This window comes from Pseudophryne corroboree, chromosome 1 (genome assembly GCF_028390025.1).
Source record: "Pseudophryne corroboree isolate aPseCor3 chromosome 1, aPseCor3.hap2, whole genome shotgun sequence".
NCBI lineage: Eukaryota > Metazoa > Chordata > Amphibia > Anura > Myobatrachidae > Pseudophryne > Pseudophryne corroboree.
The window spans coordinates 476,986,920-477,005,482 of record NC_086444.1 but is presented as its reverse complement, the minus strand read 5'-3'; the positions used below and the strand labels follow the sequence as shown (position 1 = coordinate 477,005,482).

General features: G+C 41.8%; 1 protein-coding gene across 6 annotated transcripts in view; it reads left to right on the top strand.

The window, feature by feature from the left end:
* AOPEP (aminopeptidase O (putative)) overlaps nucleotides 1–18,563 on the top strand; it is a 1,013,974-nt gene that overhangs the window by 213,897 nt on the left and 781,514 nt on the right. For all 6 annotated transcript variants that reach the window (XM_063913752.1, XM_063913753.1, XM_063913756.1 and 3 more), the window contains one exon: nucleotides 5,723–5,879. In XM_063913752.1, coding sequence (XP_063769822.1) covers nucleotides 5,723–5,879 — 157 coding nt within the window. The remainder of the gene's footprint in view (nucleotides 1–5,722; nucleotides 5,880–18,563) is intronic.

The window sequence follows — 18,563 nt, the reverse complement described above, 5'->3', positions numbered from 1 at the left end:
TCCGTTTTCCCATTTGGAACTGCTATTACCCTCACGGGAGCAAGTTTAATAACCTCATTCTGTGTAGATTCTACAGCCTGTGGTGAAACGGTTTCAGCATAGTGTATGGTGCCGTACTTACCCGTTGATACGACCTCACCTGTCCCTCCGCTAGGGGGCTTTGTTACTAATCTTATGGGTTGGGCCGTGCCTACTGTTGTTTCTGATATGGTGGCTGCTAGAGAGAGCGCCGATATGGTTGCCGATTCGTCCTCTTGATCACACTCCTGGGGAAAGTTCAAAACAGGGTACAACTTGCACGGGTTAATACTTGCATTGGTTAATTTATTAACATTTACACAGTTGCTAAGTGTTTGTTTGTTACACCCTAATGCGTCATTCTCCGCAACCAATTTCTCTCCTGATATGTATGGTGGCGGCGGGGCCGTGGCTATCAGTTTCCTGGTAGGATTAGATCCCGCCGCCTGAGCCAATCCTCTCTGTATTTCACCCTCCTGTTGCCATAACTGCAAATAATCATAATGTTTGATTCGTCTCTTTGTTGATTTAATGAGACATATCCTCCTCCTTAGATTTTGTAACACTTCTGGGCTAAAGCTGCCTACTCTTGGGAACTTCTCCCCGTCATGCACAGTCATTCTCTCCCATTCATCACATAAAACCTCTGTGTGTGAACCGTATTTTTCACACATTACGTACCTTGCCGACCCGATTGGTCGGTTTACTGAATCAACCCGAACCGAGGTTGATCGCCCCCTACCTGAACAATTGGCCCCCATAACTTGCAGGTGTTGCTTTCACCACCTCTGACCTTCAATCAGGGTCTTCAGCGAACCCTTACAAAAACCAAAATGTTCACGATAGGCTGACGGTGGCGGTTTACCGAGTACCCCACTCACTCGCCCACGCCGACCAATACGACCTACACACTGCCCTAGTGCTGGCGTACTCGACCCAGGGCCCCTATGAACCTTCGTTTACTGGAACATGTGAGTGTGTTCCGCAGAGCATTGACCCTTTCCAGTAATTGTTGGTTGTTGGATAATTCCTGAGTGACCAGCGAACTTCCCTTCAGAAAATAAAAAATTACACAAATCACGTCAGAATGTACAAATAGTGTTTGTGACCCGTTTCGTACACAAATGGTACTGGTCAGATTTACTAATGCACACAATTACGTGCGGTACAATCGTTCAGCACATAAGCAACTAATCTTATGTGCGGAGCGACCAGTGGAATCGAAAATTGCGGTTGCGAATTCCTTCAGCATGAGCTTTATTGGCCTATATGGGTTCTACACCAACCCCCTGGGTTGTGCTCTCTTCTCTATTTATAGCGGACTTCCTAGTCTGCTGTACCTGGACCTCCTGGTCAATTCCGTACCTTCTGGTCTGTGCTACAATAGACCTCCTGGTCTGCTGTACTCTAATGCTCAGATTTTATGTTTAACAAAGGATGCCTCCCTTGCCACCATGCACGTCACTTACATGTATGTACCCTGCGAGAACTCGACTTCCTGTGGTTCAAACCTCAAAATTGTATAAACTTATATATGCAAACACTCACTCACCACATGTACACTTTTGTTTCTATTTCTATTTCTGCGCAGAAATTTTCTTTCCTTTAGACCAGACGTGTTGTAAATTTGGAGAAGGATCTGTTAATCTAAGTTTCGGACACTAAAATAGATTTGCGCTATTTATCGCGTTGCCACCTTTTCGCCTGTTACAATAACACTAGCGTGTGATTTGAGTTACGTGGGCGTACCCGGACGCTCCGTTGCGTAATATACGCTGCGTGCGTCGGCCTTTGAGTTGCGTACGCGAGTCTCACCCTTTGTTAGAGACACGTGTACACAAAGCAAATATCCACCGTAATACAATGTACACGTTTATCAATGTAGATGATCCTCGATCATCTACCGAACACCACACCAATCTCTCCTTGTATCTTTAGGCAGAGCTGCGTGTGTGCTTTGCAATTTATCTCTTAATGTATTACTTTTATACTTTAACTATGAAATAGCGGCAAATCTCTCTTAGCACGTTTATCAATTATAGAATGGCAAACAGAAGAGTGATATATGAAAATACACGAATGAAAAGAAATGCAGATATGTGTGTGCGTGCGTGCGTACGCAAGACAGAAATAAACAGTTTTAAAAGACACTAGCGTGTTTTTCTTACCTCCGGTTCCGGATTCCCTCAGCACCCTTTACTAAGCGAAGCAGACGCTTATCCAGACAGCACTACGAGGAATATGATCTCCCGCCCTTTGCTGATGGATAATGTCTGCTGGAATTTCCTAGCAGAGATATGTGAAGGACGGACGAGCCGCCAATTGATAAAGCTAAATATTTGTCTTACTTATAACCCTTTAAGAGGTCTAAGAACACAGTACGCTATTTACGTATGGTATACCGTAAGGGTACGCACGTTGCGTAACAATCGCTTAGCCGTAGTCGAGACGCTCGAGCGTCACATTCGCTTACGGCCAAGGGATCACAGGCAGGCACGCTATAGGCTGCCGACTAGATAAAGCCAGATATTTATCCTATATAACACACTATACAGAGGTTAAGAAACACTGTACGCAACTGGCGCACGAGGTACCGTAAGGGTACGCTCTTAGCGTAGCGGACGCTGTATCGGGAGCGAGCTGCTCGAGCGACACAAACGCCCGCGAGAATACGCTGTTGGTATCGGGCACACTATAGGTGAGCGACTACCGTAATGCTACGCTATCAGCGTAGCGGACGCTCGAGACCACGAGGAGATCACGAGCGGCGCAGACGCTCACAAGATAACAATCAGTAGGCCTTGAATGTAACACACAGAAATGATATTCTTATACTGTAAACCCTTTTGTAGTGATAAGGTGAAAATCCAACACAGTTTAAGCTGGTTTACACTAAAGCTGTTTGAGCGATAGAGACGCTCCTATTACCCACTGCAATAAACACACAATACCGGTCTAACGCCTTTTAAGGAAATGAATGAACGTTCAAAAGAATAATACAATACAAGTCATACACTACCAATATAACATAGACTACCTAACCAGATAACTACACATGAAATACAATATCAGTACAATAACTATATAAGAGTAACGAGAGAGAAAGAGAAGAGAGAGAGAGAGATATGGCTCAGAATAACAAGAAAGACAATATGATTGCGGAGAAAACTTACGCACAAGGGGAACGATCGCATGCGCCTCTGGACATCCAGCTCCCGATTATCAGCAATGAGAACCGTTGAAGAGTGAGCTGGATGTGATCGGCTTGTCTATTTATGTCCCACACACAATACAATTCAATGGTCCCTACAATCTCATTGTTCATTGGACACAGGAATTCGTCTTCGCACTAAAACAAAAGGTCATAGGTTGATTCATACAGGTGGGCTGTGACTACTTCCAACTGCTCAGGTGGGTGGGAAACTAGGTTTCCCGCCGCATGGATAAGTAAGTGCAAATAATAGTAAATGGACATAAACTTCTTATGTCCATAACTATTCGCACGAGCGATTAATTCGCTTCAAACCAACACCGGAATATTGCTAATTAAATACTCTTCCGATGGATACTAAACACCACTGTATAATCCTTGTCTGACCCTTTGTATCAGACAAAGAGGGATCTCTCTGTCCATGAACATGCTACATTAACTAAACTTTCAGAATCTATCAAAGGGACCATGATCTACAAAATACATTATATGGTTAAAATATATATTGATTGAGTCGCCCGCTAGACGCATACAAACTCTACCGTAAATGCGCATATCGTGCGCCTGCGGGTGCCCGCGAAGGCGAGTATGCGCACGCACGGGAGAGCTCTTGCACGCGCAGCGGGAGCTCGCATGAGGTGCAAATATGGCAGTGTGCATAGTGATATTTTTCTGACTTTGACAGTTATTAATATAATTTATTTATATGGTTCCATCAAGTGTCTATAGCACTGTATGGGGGAAAATACATTGATACACAACCAATTGAACATTTTAACAATGATTGGTAATCCACAAAAATATATAGTGATACAGGTTGAGTATCTCTTATCCAAAATGCTTGGGACCAGAAGTATTTTGGATATCGGATCATCCCGTATTTTGGAATAATTGCATACGATAATGAGATATCATGATGATGAGACCTAAATCTAAGCACAGAATGCATTTATGTTTCATATACACCTTATACACACAGCCTGAAGGTCATTTTAGCCAATATTTTTAATAACTTTGTGCATTAAATAAAGTGTGTGTACATTCACACAATTCATTTATGTTTCATATACGCCTTCTACACACAGCCTGAAGGTCATTTAATACAATATTTTTAATAACTTTGTGTATACTGAGCCATCAAAAAACAAAGGTTTCACTATCTCACTCTCACTCAAAAAAGTCTGTATTTCGGAATATTTGGATATGGGATACTCAACCTGTATTATTTATTTTTCTCACACCTTATTTTTTTATTTGTAATGATTAATTTTTGAACACTTGTCAGATACTTGGAAATGATTTGTCACATTACAAAATATCTTTTCAGTACATAATTTACATCTACTCAGCATTACTTAATATAGTCCCAAGACCATATGCTGCTGCTCCAATGACCCCCTAATACAAGTTTAAAGATTTTATACTGTATGTACAGAAAAAGAGAGGAGAGAGCAATATATCATGATCATATTAAACAGTTAGAATATTGTTAAGTGATATAATAGGATTGCAATTATTCTCTTGCTTCTATATGTATTTGCAGTGGCGCATGCAGGGGGGTTTCTGAGTGGCCACCCTGCACGCATTTTTTCCCCATAATGGCTACCAGAGTGGGCACCATGTTTTTAGGCCCCACACCATTGCGGCAAAATGCAGTGATTATTGGGTAATTACCACAAACGTACCAATGATAGTAAAGTATAATTAAAAGTATAAAATGGGTAGTAGGCTTTATACTTACATCATGAAGCCTAATGTAAGGTATATTCTATCTAGTAGTCACTGTTCATTTCAGTAAGCTGTGGGAAAGATGCCTGTGTTCAGTATAGAGGAAGAGGAGAGCCCTCCGTGTGCATAAGACATATTACAAACACCGGTGTTATTATTTATGAAAAGTTTAGAACATTTTCAGTTTGTGCCAAAGAGTACCAAGTGAAGGAAGGAAAATTATATAGTAACCTTGTATAGCAGGGTATTACATTAGTAAGGAGACCCGGCATACGCCAGGCCACCTTGGTGTGTACCTGCTGCTCCGCCCACTCACCCTTTCCATCCGCTACTCTGACCCTGATCTTTCCTGTCCTGTCCCCTCTCTGTCTCTACTCTGTCCCACTTCCGACATCATACTCCTCTTCTGTTAGAGGCGATCATCATACTCCTCTTCTGTTAGAATGTGTCTTTTCTCCCTAGAATTAGGAGCGGCTAAGGCGCTCGCACTCTGGCTCCCACTGCTCATGCATGTTTGAGATGGACAAAACTTTGCAGGGAATTACTACATAGATAATATTCTTAGTAATAATGTTAGATTCACACCAAACAACAAAACAAAACAAAAACAACAATGTGAATATTTTCTTTAAGATCTGATGGTGTATTTAATTGCAGATCAAGTAAGATTCTCTCTGGTATTCTAATTTGTAATTGCATGTATATAATGATATACTTAAAATAAGTAGATTTTTTAATTGTGATTTTATTTCTGTTGATGTCCAGGGCTGTACAGCTGGTTCTACTATGTAACAATGCCTATGCCAGCCTCTACGTTTACCATTGCCATTGGAAGCTGGACAGAAGTTAAGGACGATTCCTGTACCTCTGTGGAAAAACAGCATTTATCTAATCTGATGCCATTAGGCTCAGATGACAAAAGGTTGGTGGTGTTACCTCATTGACATATTTACCTAATCAATATGTTAATTACATTTTGTATCATATACCAAAACGCAATTGGGGGTAACCCTTTATTTGCTTTATTTCTCCCTGGAAATAAAGCTATCTCAATACAGCATGACTCATTATCGTCTCCTTTGGTACATTATGTATATATCATATTCATATTCCTGCTTTAACAATTAAATAGATTCTTAAATCACTGACTTGATCAACCTATTATCCACCTCCACCTATGTGGAATTATATTTTAACAATGTAACTCCCATTGCTTTACTTAAATGAAGAATTGACAATGAAGGAGGGAAAGCTATGCTGGCGATGCAAGGAGCAGAGGGGGTAATTCAGATCTGTTCGCTGCTGTGCGTTTTAGTGTGTGATCAGATGTGAACTGCGCATGCATGTGAGCCGCAATGCGCCGGTGCATCGCACAACTGCACCGGGCATCGGTGCCTAGCGACGGGATGGTGCGAAAATTCCAAACGCACGGGCGTTTGCAAGAAGATTGACATGAAGAGGCCATTTGTCGGTGGCATCTGACCGTTTTGCAAGAGTGTCCGGAAAACCATAGGCGGGATCAGGCGTTTTCAGGGGGGATGTCGGACGTCCGCTCCAGCTCCGATTAGCAGGAAGACATCGCAGCGGCTGAGTAAGTCCTGGGCTGCGCAGAGACTGCACAAACTGATTTTTGTGCAGCTCTGCTACCAAAGTGAACGCACACTTACACAGAGCTTATACCCTCCCCCTGTAGGCGGTGACTATCTGATCACAGGGCAGCAAAAAATGCAGCCCAGTGATTAGATCTGAATTACCCCCAGAGTTAGGTGGTTGCCATGTGCATGAGCCTGGAAGTTTCAAACTCTACTGTAGACAGTGAGAATTGGGGTTGGATGCAGCTGGTCTCAGATAGGACAGGGAGAGTATGAAACAGCATCATTGGAGGCAGTAGCGGTGACCTGAGACATAGAATCTCGTGCTGTGATTGATAGGATAGGGACCTTGCCCTGCTGGAGAGTCCTCTCAGCTGCGCAGGCAGGTCGGGGAAGTGAGTCCTCTGTTGGGAGCTTTCCGGAATACAGCAAGTGCTGGAGGACATGTAAGAGGTCTGTACCCTGCTTCATTACACGTCACCTACCGGCTCAGTAGGGGTTTATTTGGATTTGCTAGCAAGACAAAAAAGCAAGCAACTGGGCAAAACCATGTTGCACTGCAGGTGGGGCAGATGTAAGGTGCAGAGAGAATTAGATTTGGGCGGGTTATATTGTTTCTGTGCAGACTAAATACTGGCTGCTTTATTTTTACACTGCAATTTAGATTTCAGTTTGAACACACTCCACCCAAATTTAACTCTCTCTCCACATGTTACATCTGCCCCACCTGCAGTGCACATGGTTTTTCCCATTATTGTGCTTTTCTGGTTTACTAACAAACCTGAATGAGGCCCAGTAACACTATAGGACAGGGATGGACAAACCGTTCACCAAGGACTCCTAACAGTTCATGTTGTCTAGACAACCTGTGGATCTATAGAATGTTCAAATTCAAGAGATAGGTATTGAATCCGCACAGGATAATTGGAAACAATTTTAAAACTGCCAGCTATAAATTATAATATACCCTTTCAATAGGGAGTTTGCGCTATGTGTGTCTTTGGCGGTGCACCAAGGAGTACAGTATAAATATACTGAGATGGGTGGTACAAAAGAGAGGGGTCAAAAACTAAACTCATTGTGTGGTGCACTCTTACAAAAATCAATATTTTAAAACGTAAGTTTTAATGAATAGTTATAAAATTAAGACAATATAAACCATAGCATAAGTATAATCAATATATAATCAATATATAAGGTGCAATTCCTTATATTGAAAAAGTGTTGAAAATATCAAAAGATTTTAATACACTATGGCAGAGGTTCCCAACCACGGTCCTCAAGGCACACCAACAGTGCAGGTTTTAGTGATATCCAGGCTGCAGCACAGATGGTTAAATCAAAATAACTGAGCTACTAATTATGTCACCTGTGCTGAAGCCTGGATATCACTAAAACCTGCACTGTTGGTGTGCCTTGAGGACCGAGGTTGGGAACCTCTGCACTATGGGGTCCATTTACTAAGCCTTGGATGGAGATAAAGTACCAGCCAATCGGCTCTTAACTGCTATGCCACAGGCTGTGTTTGAAAAATGACACTTAGGAGCTGATTGGCTGGTGCTTTATCTACATCTCCATCCAAGGCTTAGTAAATAGACCCCTATGAACACTATACCTGTATTACATCCAGTTTCCCAGAAAATGGTTACTTGCCAATTAATATGTGACTAGTGTTTATAATGGTGGTAACATAACTTGAAATACAATTTCCTGTGCCATAATAAAAACCAAATCTTTCAATATAGCATCTCTGGAGACAATCATACAGCTTGTCTTAGGTAACTTCCCAGATTATGCACATATATAATACAGATGTTTATCATACATCCCCAGTTTGGAATGACATGTATAAATATCAGGAGACTGTATTTGAGATCCTGTGCCTTTTCACAGAAGCCACTTCTGCTGTTAACCTGTACGCCGCTAATGGCAGTGAATGGATTAATAAAAGAGCCAGACTGTGAGCAAGGATGGTAAGGGATAGAGCAGTAACATGCGCTTCTTCTTCCCTATGTTCAGTCTGCCCTTCCCCTGTTGTGAATTGCAAGGACAGTGGCAAGTTTGACACTGGGGCCGAGATTTATCAAGCCTTAGAGAGTGATAAATTGCACGGTGATAAAGCTCCAACCAGCCATCTCCTATTGCCATGTTATAGGCTACGTTTGTATGTATTAGAAAAGTTAGGGACCCATGTGAAATTAATTCTCCTGGTCGCGGTGCATGGGCCTACATATTTGCGCAAATGTGTGCTAAGAACTTCACTTATACTCCATGTTAATTGTGAAGGTTTATTTCAATTATACTATCAGTGTTCTTAGTGCTAGTAGTGTGCATCAATTTTTCTCTTCCTCCAACATAGTATTATTAGCATCAGCATGATAGCACCTTTTAATATCGTTATTAATAGGGTGTGTAGTCCAGCTCCCCCCTCTTTCCTGTGTTTGAACAATGACAGGAGCTGATCTGTTGGTAGTTTATCACCGAGCAATTTATCACTCTCCAAGGCTTGATAAATCTATTCCTGTCTGAGAGGGCACACTGAATACCTTGAGGTGACGTCAAATTGACAGTATTTATTGTTGAGGTGCGATTCCCCTTGTGTTGCCCATTGTCTCGTCCTGCTGTAGATGTTCCGGAGCTTTGGCTCTCCGTGACCGGGTCTCTTGAGCGCTACACGAGAACCCAGAAGTGACGCTCTATGACATATGGTTCACCTCTGGCTTGATCATGTCAAGCTAGAGGTCTATACTACTGAGCTGCCTGATATGGTAATCCAGGGGGCCTCTGTCACTTTTTGATTAACATGTGTGCAGTAATAAAGTGCAATATTGTCATTTTGATGCTTGCGCACTGTGTCAGTTTCTTTTGCATCATTACAACACGCAGCCGTATCCTGTTTCTTGTGCATATATATATATATATATGTTCTCTCAGAAATAGTCACATGATACTATTACTATCATACATGGATGCTTATTGCGATGTTGCATATCTGGTGTTATCCTTGCCCACTATCGGTACGGAGTCAATTAATACGTTCATAGATTTGTATATATATATTTATGTATCATTATGTGTAATCTATTAGGTCCTGGGTAGATAACCCTTATAGAAACCGATTTCAAATTAGATCAGGATTTCATTTATGAGCATCACTGCCAAGATTAGTGAACATCCATCTCTCAGTGGCAATAAAACAAGTGATACAAGGAAAGCTTTAGTATATGTGTTCATTTAAGGATTTGAACATCAAGGATATCCAGGTGAAACTACTCAAATGATGACATATAAAAGATCAAGAGCAAGGAATTGTCACTGAGACATAGGGGGAGATGTACTAAGCAGTGAAATGAGTGAAGTGTGTCAGTGGAGAACTTGCCTATGGCAACCAATCAGCATTGAAATAACATTTATAATTTGCATACTATAAAATTATACAGAGCAGCTGATTGGTTGCCGTAGGCAACTTCTTCACTGGCTCACTTCTCCGGTCTTATCAATGCTTAGTACATCTACCCCTAAAAGAGAGGGGTTACAGTGCAAGGGCTGTGAAAAAAGTTATCCTAGCACATACTCCAAGTGAGACCCTTATATTCCAAGAAGTAAAAACTTAAATGAGTAGACGGGCATAAGGGACTGCTATGTGTAGAAGATTTTTGGCAGGGATGGAAAGAGAGCAAACACATATTTACTTCTCCACTCTTATCACTGCTTAGTACATCTACCCCTAAAAGAGAGGGGTTACAGTGCAAGGGCTGTGAAAAAAGTTATACTAGCACATACTCCAAGTGAGACCCTTATATTCCAAGAAGTAAAAACTTAAATGAGTAGACGGGCATAAGGGACTGCTATGTGTAGAAGATTTTTGGCAGGGATGGAAAGAGAGCAAACACATATTTATCAATGGCAAATCTTACTGACAGATCAGGACCTGCCAGCCATACTAGGGACTGATATCTCCATATGTTGGAGGAGATGCATGTGTGCAGAGCCACTTCACTAGGGCACCACCAAATACCGCTAAGCTTAAGAGAACATATTCCTGTGGCTCATGTAAAGTCTGTACACACATAATAAAGCAGCCTAAAGTGGAGGATAAATCCTCCAGCACTATTATACCCATCATTTCTTTACCAGGATTGAAATGTATGTATACTACTAAACACATAGTGCCAGATATAATGGCGCCCGAGTCCGGTGACCGCGCGATATGCAGGCCGAACTCGGGCGTTTTTGTAAAGGGGCAATCACTTGCACCTTTAAAAAAGGTTTTGCCTTGTAAGTGACTGCCCCTTTAAAAAAGTCTGAATTCGTCCGGCATCCCACATAGCCGCCGAACTCGGACGGTGTTACACCCAGGCCTTGATTACTTTAAGTAAAAGGATATCTTTAACAATTAATTTAAACAAACCCAAGTTGGCTTAGAACATAAAAGGACTGATTTAGAGTGTCTGCTGTTGTGTTCGGTCTTGCGTCTGTTGGTGGAGGTGCGGGAGCAACAAAATGCAAATGCTAGCTTCAGCTTTCCCTTGTGTACTAGCGTGCGCTATAATGTGCAAGCACTGAGACGCCCACTTTCTGAATGGCTGCAAACTGTAACACTGCCAGTGATTCTTGACATGTCACCATCAGTCTACTATAGACACTTTTAAACCGATCTATGGCAGGTGCATCTCTGCAGATAAACGCAAGTGCAGACTCAGCAACATCCACCTCTGAATTAGACCCATTGGCTGTGACTGTAGAGCAGGCCTGGCCAATCTGTGGCTCTCCAGATGTTGTGAAACTACACATCCCAGCATGCCCTGCCACAGATTTAGCATTCCTTAATAGCAAAACTGTGGCAAAGCATGATGGTACTTTTAATTTTACAACAGCTGGAGAGCCACAGGTTGGCCAGGCCTGCTGTAGAGAGACACTGTTACAACTCAAGGGAAAGCAGTTATTCTGTTTAATATAAAATAAGAGATCAAAGGCCTTAAAGATTAATGCTGATACTATTTTTATACACTACAGGATTTCCATATTCAGATTAACAAGTTTTGTTATTTCCCTGAATTAATAAAGATAAACTTCTTTTTGGACTTATTTAGTAGTGTTAATTATTGAGAGTTAAAGTTAGAAAAACTGGATATTTGGATAAACAATCAAAGTTCTGATTAGAAGCACTGATGTATTAATATCAGTCTGAGAGTGCGGATGAATATATTTCCTGGCAAAGATCTTCTTGGTTCCTCCCAAAATAACCCAGGGTTACCACATTTTCACTTGTTCTATTTATCGCCACATGGGAGTAATATAATTGGGATCCTTGATTGTTCTATTTGGCCTAAAAGCTAGGTCACTTTGGCGAATTTGTATCACTGTCTATGGATCTGCCCATTTATTAAGTGCTTTAGTCACCGGCTCTCGAGGTTTGTTTCTGATGGTGAGCTATGTTCAATTTAGCACCAAATGGGCTATTTCAGGTATTCTGCCGCTATTCACTAGGGTGTCTAGAGGTGGTCCTAAGCTGTTGCTAGCAATCTCAGCGGCAGCATCTGAGAATGCGCTCCAGAGTGGATACAGAGAGTAATAACCTTTACTTTGCATTTGGTATTGATTGGCTTGAGGATTCCTTGCAAAAGAAAACTCTCACACAGAAGCTTTTTTATGTATGGAAAAGTTTTACTAATACATTATATCTTTCTTTCAAGAAGCAAATACAGGTTGAGTATCCCATATCCAAATATTCCGAAATACGGACTTTTTTGAGTGAGAGTGTGATAGTGAAACCTTTGTTTTTTGATGGCTCAATGTACACAAACTTTGTTTAATACACAAAGTTATTAAAAATATTGTATTAAAGGACCTTCAGGCTGTGTGTATAAGGTGTATATGAAACATAAATGAATTGTGTGAATGTAGACACACTTTGTTTAATGCACAAAGTTATAAAAAATATTGGCTAAAATGACCTTCAGGCTGTGTGTATAAGGTGTATATGAAACATAAATGCATTCTGTGCTTAGACTTGGGTCCCATCACCATGATATCTCATTATGGTATGCAATTATTCCAAAATACGGAAAAATCCGATATCCAAAATACCTCTTGTCCCAAGCATTTTGGATAAGGGATACTCAACCTGTACTGTATGTAAATGTTTTAGGTTCACACTGTGATATGACCCTTGGATATATATGTATTTTTGTTCATGGAGACCTGTCCTTCATGGACAAAAATACAGGGCTTTTTAGGGTTAGGTTGCCGCTAGGGTTGAGCTTAGAGTAAAACGGAGTGGGAAATTCCATTGTCGACATCACGACTGTCAACATTCACAGTATAGATATCCTGTCGACATTTGACATTGTATACATGTTGACATTGAGAGACAAATGTTCAGCATAGTGAGAACGTCATTAGAGGGAGCCAAAGAATTTCAGGGACAAACAAAGGATTTCTAGAGGGAGGTTTCTAAATGCAATCCACAATTTCCCACTCTGTGAAACATTGGAGCAAGCAAGGGAGTCTGGGATAGCAGTAGAAGAGCCTAGTATCAAACCTGGACATTAATGTACACATTGATCTTTTTATACACCGGATAGTGTATGGGAATCAAACATTATTATTATTATTATTATTATTATTATACTTTACTTAAATGGCGCCAGAACTGAGTACATAAGTAACAAACACCAACGCTGACTGAAAAAATAATTAGGTGAATATATAACGTCTTGCTACTTTTAACACATTTATTTAAAAATATTGTGGAAATACATTTAAATAAGATGATATAAAACCTCACACGTAAGGTGTCACCTGGAGATAGATCCTTTCAGTGGTGAAGGGGTATGCTGCAGTGATTCTCCAAAATGGTGGGTAGTAGTCCAAATGATTGCCAGAAACAGTAGATCAAAGTCCCAATGTTTTGGATAGCTGGTAGCCTCAAGCTCAATGCGTGTGCTCCTGAGGAAGATGGATGTTACAAGTGAAACGGGTCCTTCATACCTCTTCAGCATTGAAAGGATCTATCTCCATCTGACACTTTAAGGGGACTGCCAATCCACAATAGGCCCCAACCGGACTCCTACACCAGTTGGAGTTCTAACAGGACTACAACTAATATCCGGTAAAAATCTGCTGCTAATAAAGTGACTTGCAACCCTGCATAAAGGGAGAGTCCTAGCAAGACAGAAAACTGAATTTGAAAATGTCCTAAAGTGGTTTGTATATATACTGGTATCAATATACATGTGAGGTCTAATATCATTTTATTTAAATGTGCTTCCACAATATTTTTAAATAATTGTGTTAATATTAACAAGCCATTATATATTCACCTAATTATTTTTTCTGCCGGCACTTGTATTTGTTACATTTGTCTTGCTTAGAATATTGGGGGATTTTGACCATCCCCACACCTAGCTGCTGTTGACATTGCACTTGGGATTACTTTTTACAGAGTGCATGAACAAATAATCAAAAAAGGAAAAAAGTGACTTACAGTTGAAGATAATATAGGACAAATACATGGTAAATAAACATAGCTACATCAGCAGATGACACTGAAGTAAGTATCAGGATGGCAGGGATTTGGTGCAGTCAAAGAGTATCAAAAGTAAGAAAAGGATAAGCACATGAGGGAAGAGTGCAAAGTAAGTATCAGGGTGGCAGGGATTTGGTGCAGTCAAAGAGTATCAAAAGTAAGAAAAGGATAAGCACATGAGGGAAGAGTGCGCTACTCATGAGAGCTTACATTTTAAAGGGGTGGGGCAGACAGCCAGGTGTGACACAGATGGGGTAGACCGAGAGTGTGGAACAGAGGGTAAGGATGAGATTTGGCTGGGTTTGGCGAAGAAGTGAGTCTTGAGAGCCCGTTTGAAGTTATGTAGAGAGGTTGATAGTCTGAGGGGGAGAGGTAGAGAATTCCAGAGAAAGGGAGCAGCATGTGAAATATCTTGGAGGTAGGAGTGAAAGTAATTAGTTGGCAGGAGAGGCGGCATGCAGTAGCAGAGCGAAGAGGACAGGTGGGAGTGTAAAGGGAGACAAAGTTAGAGATGTAATTGGCAATGGAGTGGGTGATGGCTTTGTAGGTGAATGTGAAAAGCTTGAATTGGATTCTGAAAGGGAAGGGAAGCCAGTAAAAGGTTTGGAGGAGAGGGGAGGTGGATGTAGTCCATCTGATGAGGAAGATGAGCCGGGCTGCAGCATTGGGGACAGATTAGAGTGAAGAGAGGCATTTGTCAGTGATGCCAATCAGAAGGAGATTACAATAATCTAGTCTGGAGATGACCAGTGAGTGGATAAGAGTTTGATCCTGAAAATATTTTTCAGATGAAAATGGCAGGTTTGTAAGAGGTGCTGAATGTGTGGTTTGCAGGAGAGGGAGAAATCAAGGATTACTCCAAGACCGCACACTTGGGCTAGAGGAGATAGTTGTGCCATCAATAGATAATGACATTGTGGGAGATGAGGTTGTGCGGAAGGTAGGGAAGATGATCAGCTCAGTCTTAGACATGTTACGTTTAAGAAAGCACTGGGACGTCCAAGAAGAGATAGCAGAGAAACAGTTGAGATACAAGTGGGGAGAGGTCCAGGGAGAAAAGATAGGTTTGAGTATCATCAGCGTAGAGATGATATTGGATGTCAATAGAACTAATGAGTTCACCTAAAGAGAACGTGTAGAGAGAGAAAAGGATAGCACCAAGAACAGAACCTTGAGGGGGGGCACCTACAGTTAGTGGAAGTGGAGGGGAGGTAGAGTCACGAGTGGAGACAGAGAAGGAATGGACGGAGAGGTAGGACAGCCAAGAAAGGGCAGTAACACACAGACCAATGGAGTGAGGGATTTGCAGAAGGAGAAGGTGGTCCACAGTGTCAAAAGGAGCAGAGAGATCAAGAAGAATAAGCAGAGAGTAGTGGCCCTTAGATTTGGCAGCAGACTTATGTGAGGGCAGTTTCAGTGGAGTGGAGAGGACGGAAGTTAGACGGAAATGGGTCATGCAGTGAGTGTGAGGAAAGAAAGGCAGTAAGGCTGTTGTAGACTATACGCTCAAGGAATTTGGAGGTAAAAGGGAGGAGAGAGATGGGTCGGTAGTTGGAAAGATTGTTAAGATCAAGTAGTTTTTTTTTTTTTTTTTAAGTATTAGGAACACAAGGGCATTCTTGAAGGCAGAGGGGACATTGCCTGATGCGAGGGAGAAATTGAGGAGGTGGGAAAGATGAGCAGAAGGAGAGAGGTAGTAGAGGAGGTGAGAGGAGATAGGGTCAAGTGGGGAGGTTAAGGGGCCAAGACTTCATCTCCAGATTCAGGGGAAAAAAAGTCAGAGTTTGTAAAATAGATGGGGAGGGGTGGTCAAAAAAGGAGGGGGGAGTTTTTCTGAGGACCTGGTGGGATGTGATATCCTGATATTTTTAATGCTTCAGCATACCAAAACATTTTGGACAATGCTATGCTTTTAACTTTGTGGCAACAGTTTGGGGGAAGGCTCTATTCTTTTTCAACTTGACTGTGCCCCAGTGCACAAAGCAAGGACTATAAAGACATGGTTTGATGAGTTCAGTATGGAAGAACTTGACTGGCCCGCACAGAACCCTGACCTCAACCCCATCAAGCACCTTTGTAATGAACTGGAACGGAGATTTCACAACAGTGAATGAAAACCAGATCAAAGGAGTGCCCATTCACGTGGGAGGGTGAGGAGGTACTTTGGGAGAGACCAAATGATGAGATGAGGGTAAGGAATTTAGTGACAGAAGGTTCTGCGTGGATATCATTAGGGATGTTAAAGCTACCTAAGATAATGGAAGGACTATCTGAAGAGAAGAAGTGAGGGAGCCAGGAAGCAAAATTGTCAAGAAATTTGAAAGGGACATCCAGGGGGGACGGTAAATGACAGTTACTCGAAGCTGAATAAGTTGGAAGAGGCTTATAGCATGGACCTCAAATGTAGAGACTCTAAGAGGCTGAGTTGATAGAAGTAACTGTAGGATAGAAGGACTCCAACAAAGTCAGAGAGGGTATTTGGATCAAGGGTAGGTTATAAGAATAGGGGAGACGAATGCATGCTTGAAGGCAGAGGGGACAGTGTCTGATGAGAGGGAGAGATTGAGAAGGTGGGCAAGATGGGGACAGGCAGAAGGAGAGCGGTAGTGGAGGAGGGGATAGGGTCAAGTGCGGAGGTGGTGGTAGCAGAGGAACAGATGAGGGCCATGACTTCTTTACCAGATACATGGGAGAAAGAAAACATATTTAACTAATATAAATAAAATAAGTGGTCAGGAAAAGTCCCATGATAAGCAAAAAGATAAATACACAAACATACACTATATTGACAAAAGTATTCAAACGGCTGACCAATACACCAACAGGGACTGTAATGAAATTGTATTCAAATACTTATACTTTAATATGAAGTTGTTTCCCCTTTTGTAGCTATAACAGCTTCCATTCTTTTTGGAAGACTTTTCACAATATTTTAGAGTGTTTCTGTGGGGATTTGAGCTCATTCATTCTGTAGAGCATTTAGGAGGTCGGGTACTGATGTTGGACGAGTGGGCCTGGCTAGCAATCTCAGTTCCAGTTCAGCCCAAAGGTGCTTAATGGGGTTGAGGTCAGAGCTTTGTGTGGGCCAGTCAAGTTCTTCCACAATGAACTCATCAAACCATGGGCCTAATTCAGACCTGATTGCATCAGCAAACGTTTTCTCTAATGGGCAAAACCATGTGCAGTGCAGGTGGAGCAGATATAACATGTGCAGAGAGAGTTAGATTTGGGTGGGGTGTGTTCAAACTGAAATCTAAATTGCAGTGTAGAAATAAAGCAGCCAATATTTACCCTGAACAAAAACGAAATAACCCACCCAAATCTAATACTCTCTGTATGTTATATCTATCCCAACTGCAGTGCACATGGTTTTGCCCATTAGAGAAAGAGTTTGCTTTTGCAATCAGGTCTGAATTTGGCGCTATGTCTTTTTAGTCCTTGCTTTGTGCACTTGAGCACAGTCATGTTGGAATAGAAAAGAGCCTTCCCCAAACTGTTGCCACAAAGTTAGAAGCATAGCATTGTTCAAAATGTCTTGGTATGCTGAAGCATTAGGATTGCCCTTCACTGGAGATTGGGGACCAGCCCAAACACTGAAAAACAGCCCCTATACCATTATCCCTCCTCCACCACACTTCACAGTTCTAATGGAGTCAGGCAGGTAACGTTCTCCCGGCTTGGTGATGTGAAGCTTGCATGCAGCTGCTAGACAATAGAAACCCATTCCATTAATCTCCCGCCGCACAGTTTTTTTGCTTACATTAATGCCAGTGGAAGTTTGAAACTCTTCTTCAGCTATGGAATCCGCTATGGAAGTGTTGGCGACTTTTACGCATGATGCGTCTTAGCAGTCGTTGACCCTGCTCTGTGATTAAACGTGGTCTTCCGCTTCGTGACTGAGTTGCTGCTGTTGCCAAATGCTTCCACTTTCTAATACTTTCACTTAGTCGACCGTGGATGAAGTTTCATGAACCGTCTTATTGCAAAGGTGGCATCCTGTCACTGTACTATACTTGATGTCAGTGAGATCTTCAGAACGACCCATTTTGTATCACAAATGTTTGCAAATGGTGCCAGCATGGCTAGGTGCTATGTTTTATACACCTCTGGCAATGGTTCTGATTGAAACACCTGAATTCTATAATTAACAGGTGTGGCCAAATATGTTTGTCCATATAGTGTAATAGAACTAGTAGGAGACAGAACTGCACTTTCTAAGCACACCTAATGATAATAGATGCCTTTCTCTTCCTGGCAGCTACTCTCTGTTCCAGTACACTGATTGAGGGCTTAGATCCACACACACACACAGCAATTTTGGTAGAAGAAGCTGGGTATGTGCAGCAGCTCTGCTCTATCCCTTAAACGGCATGTTGTGGCAGCAACTTTAGTAATCGTATTATATACTACTGCTATTGTGGTCATAATCTGAGCTGCTGGGCAAGAGGATGGTTGTTCTGGAGTTCTTTAACTGAACAAGAAA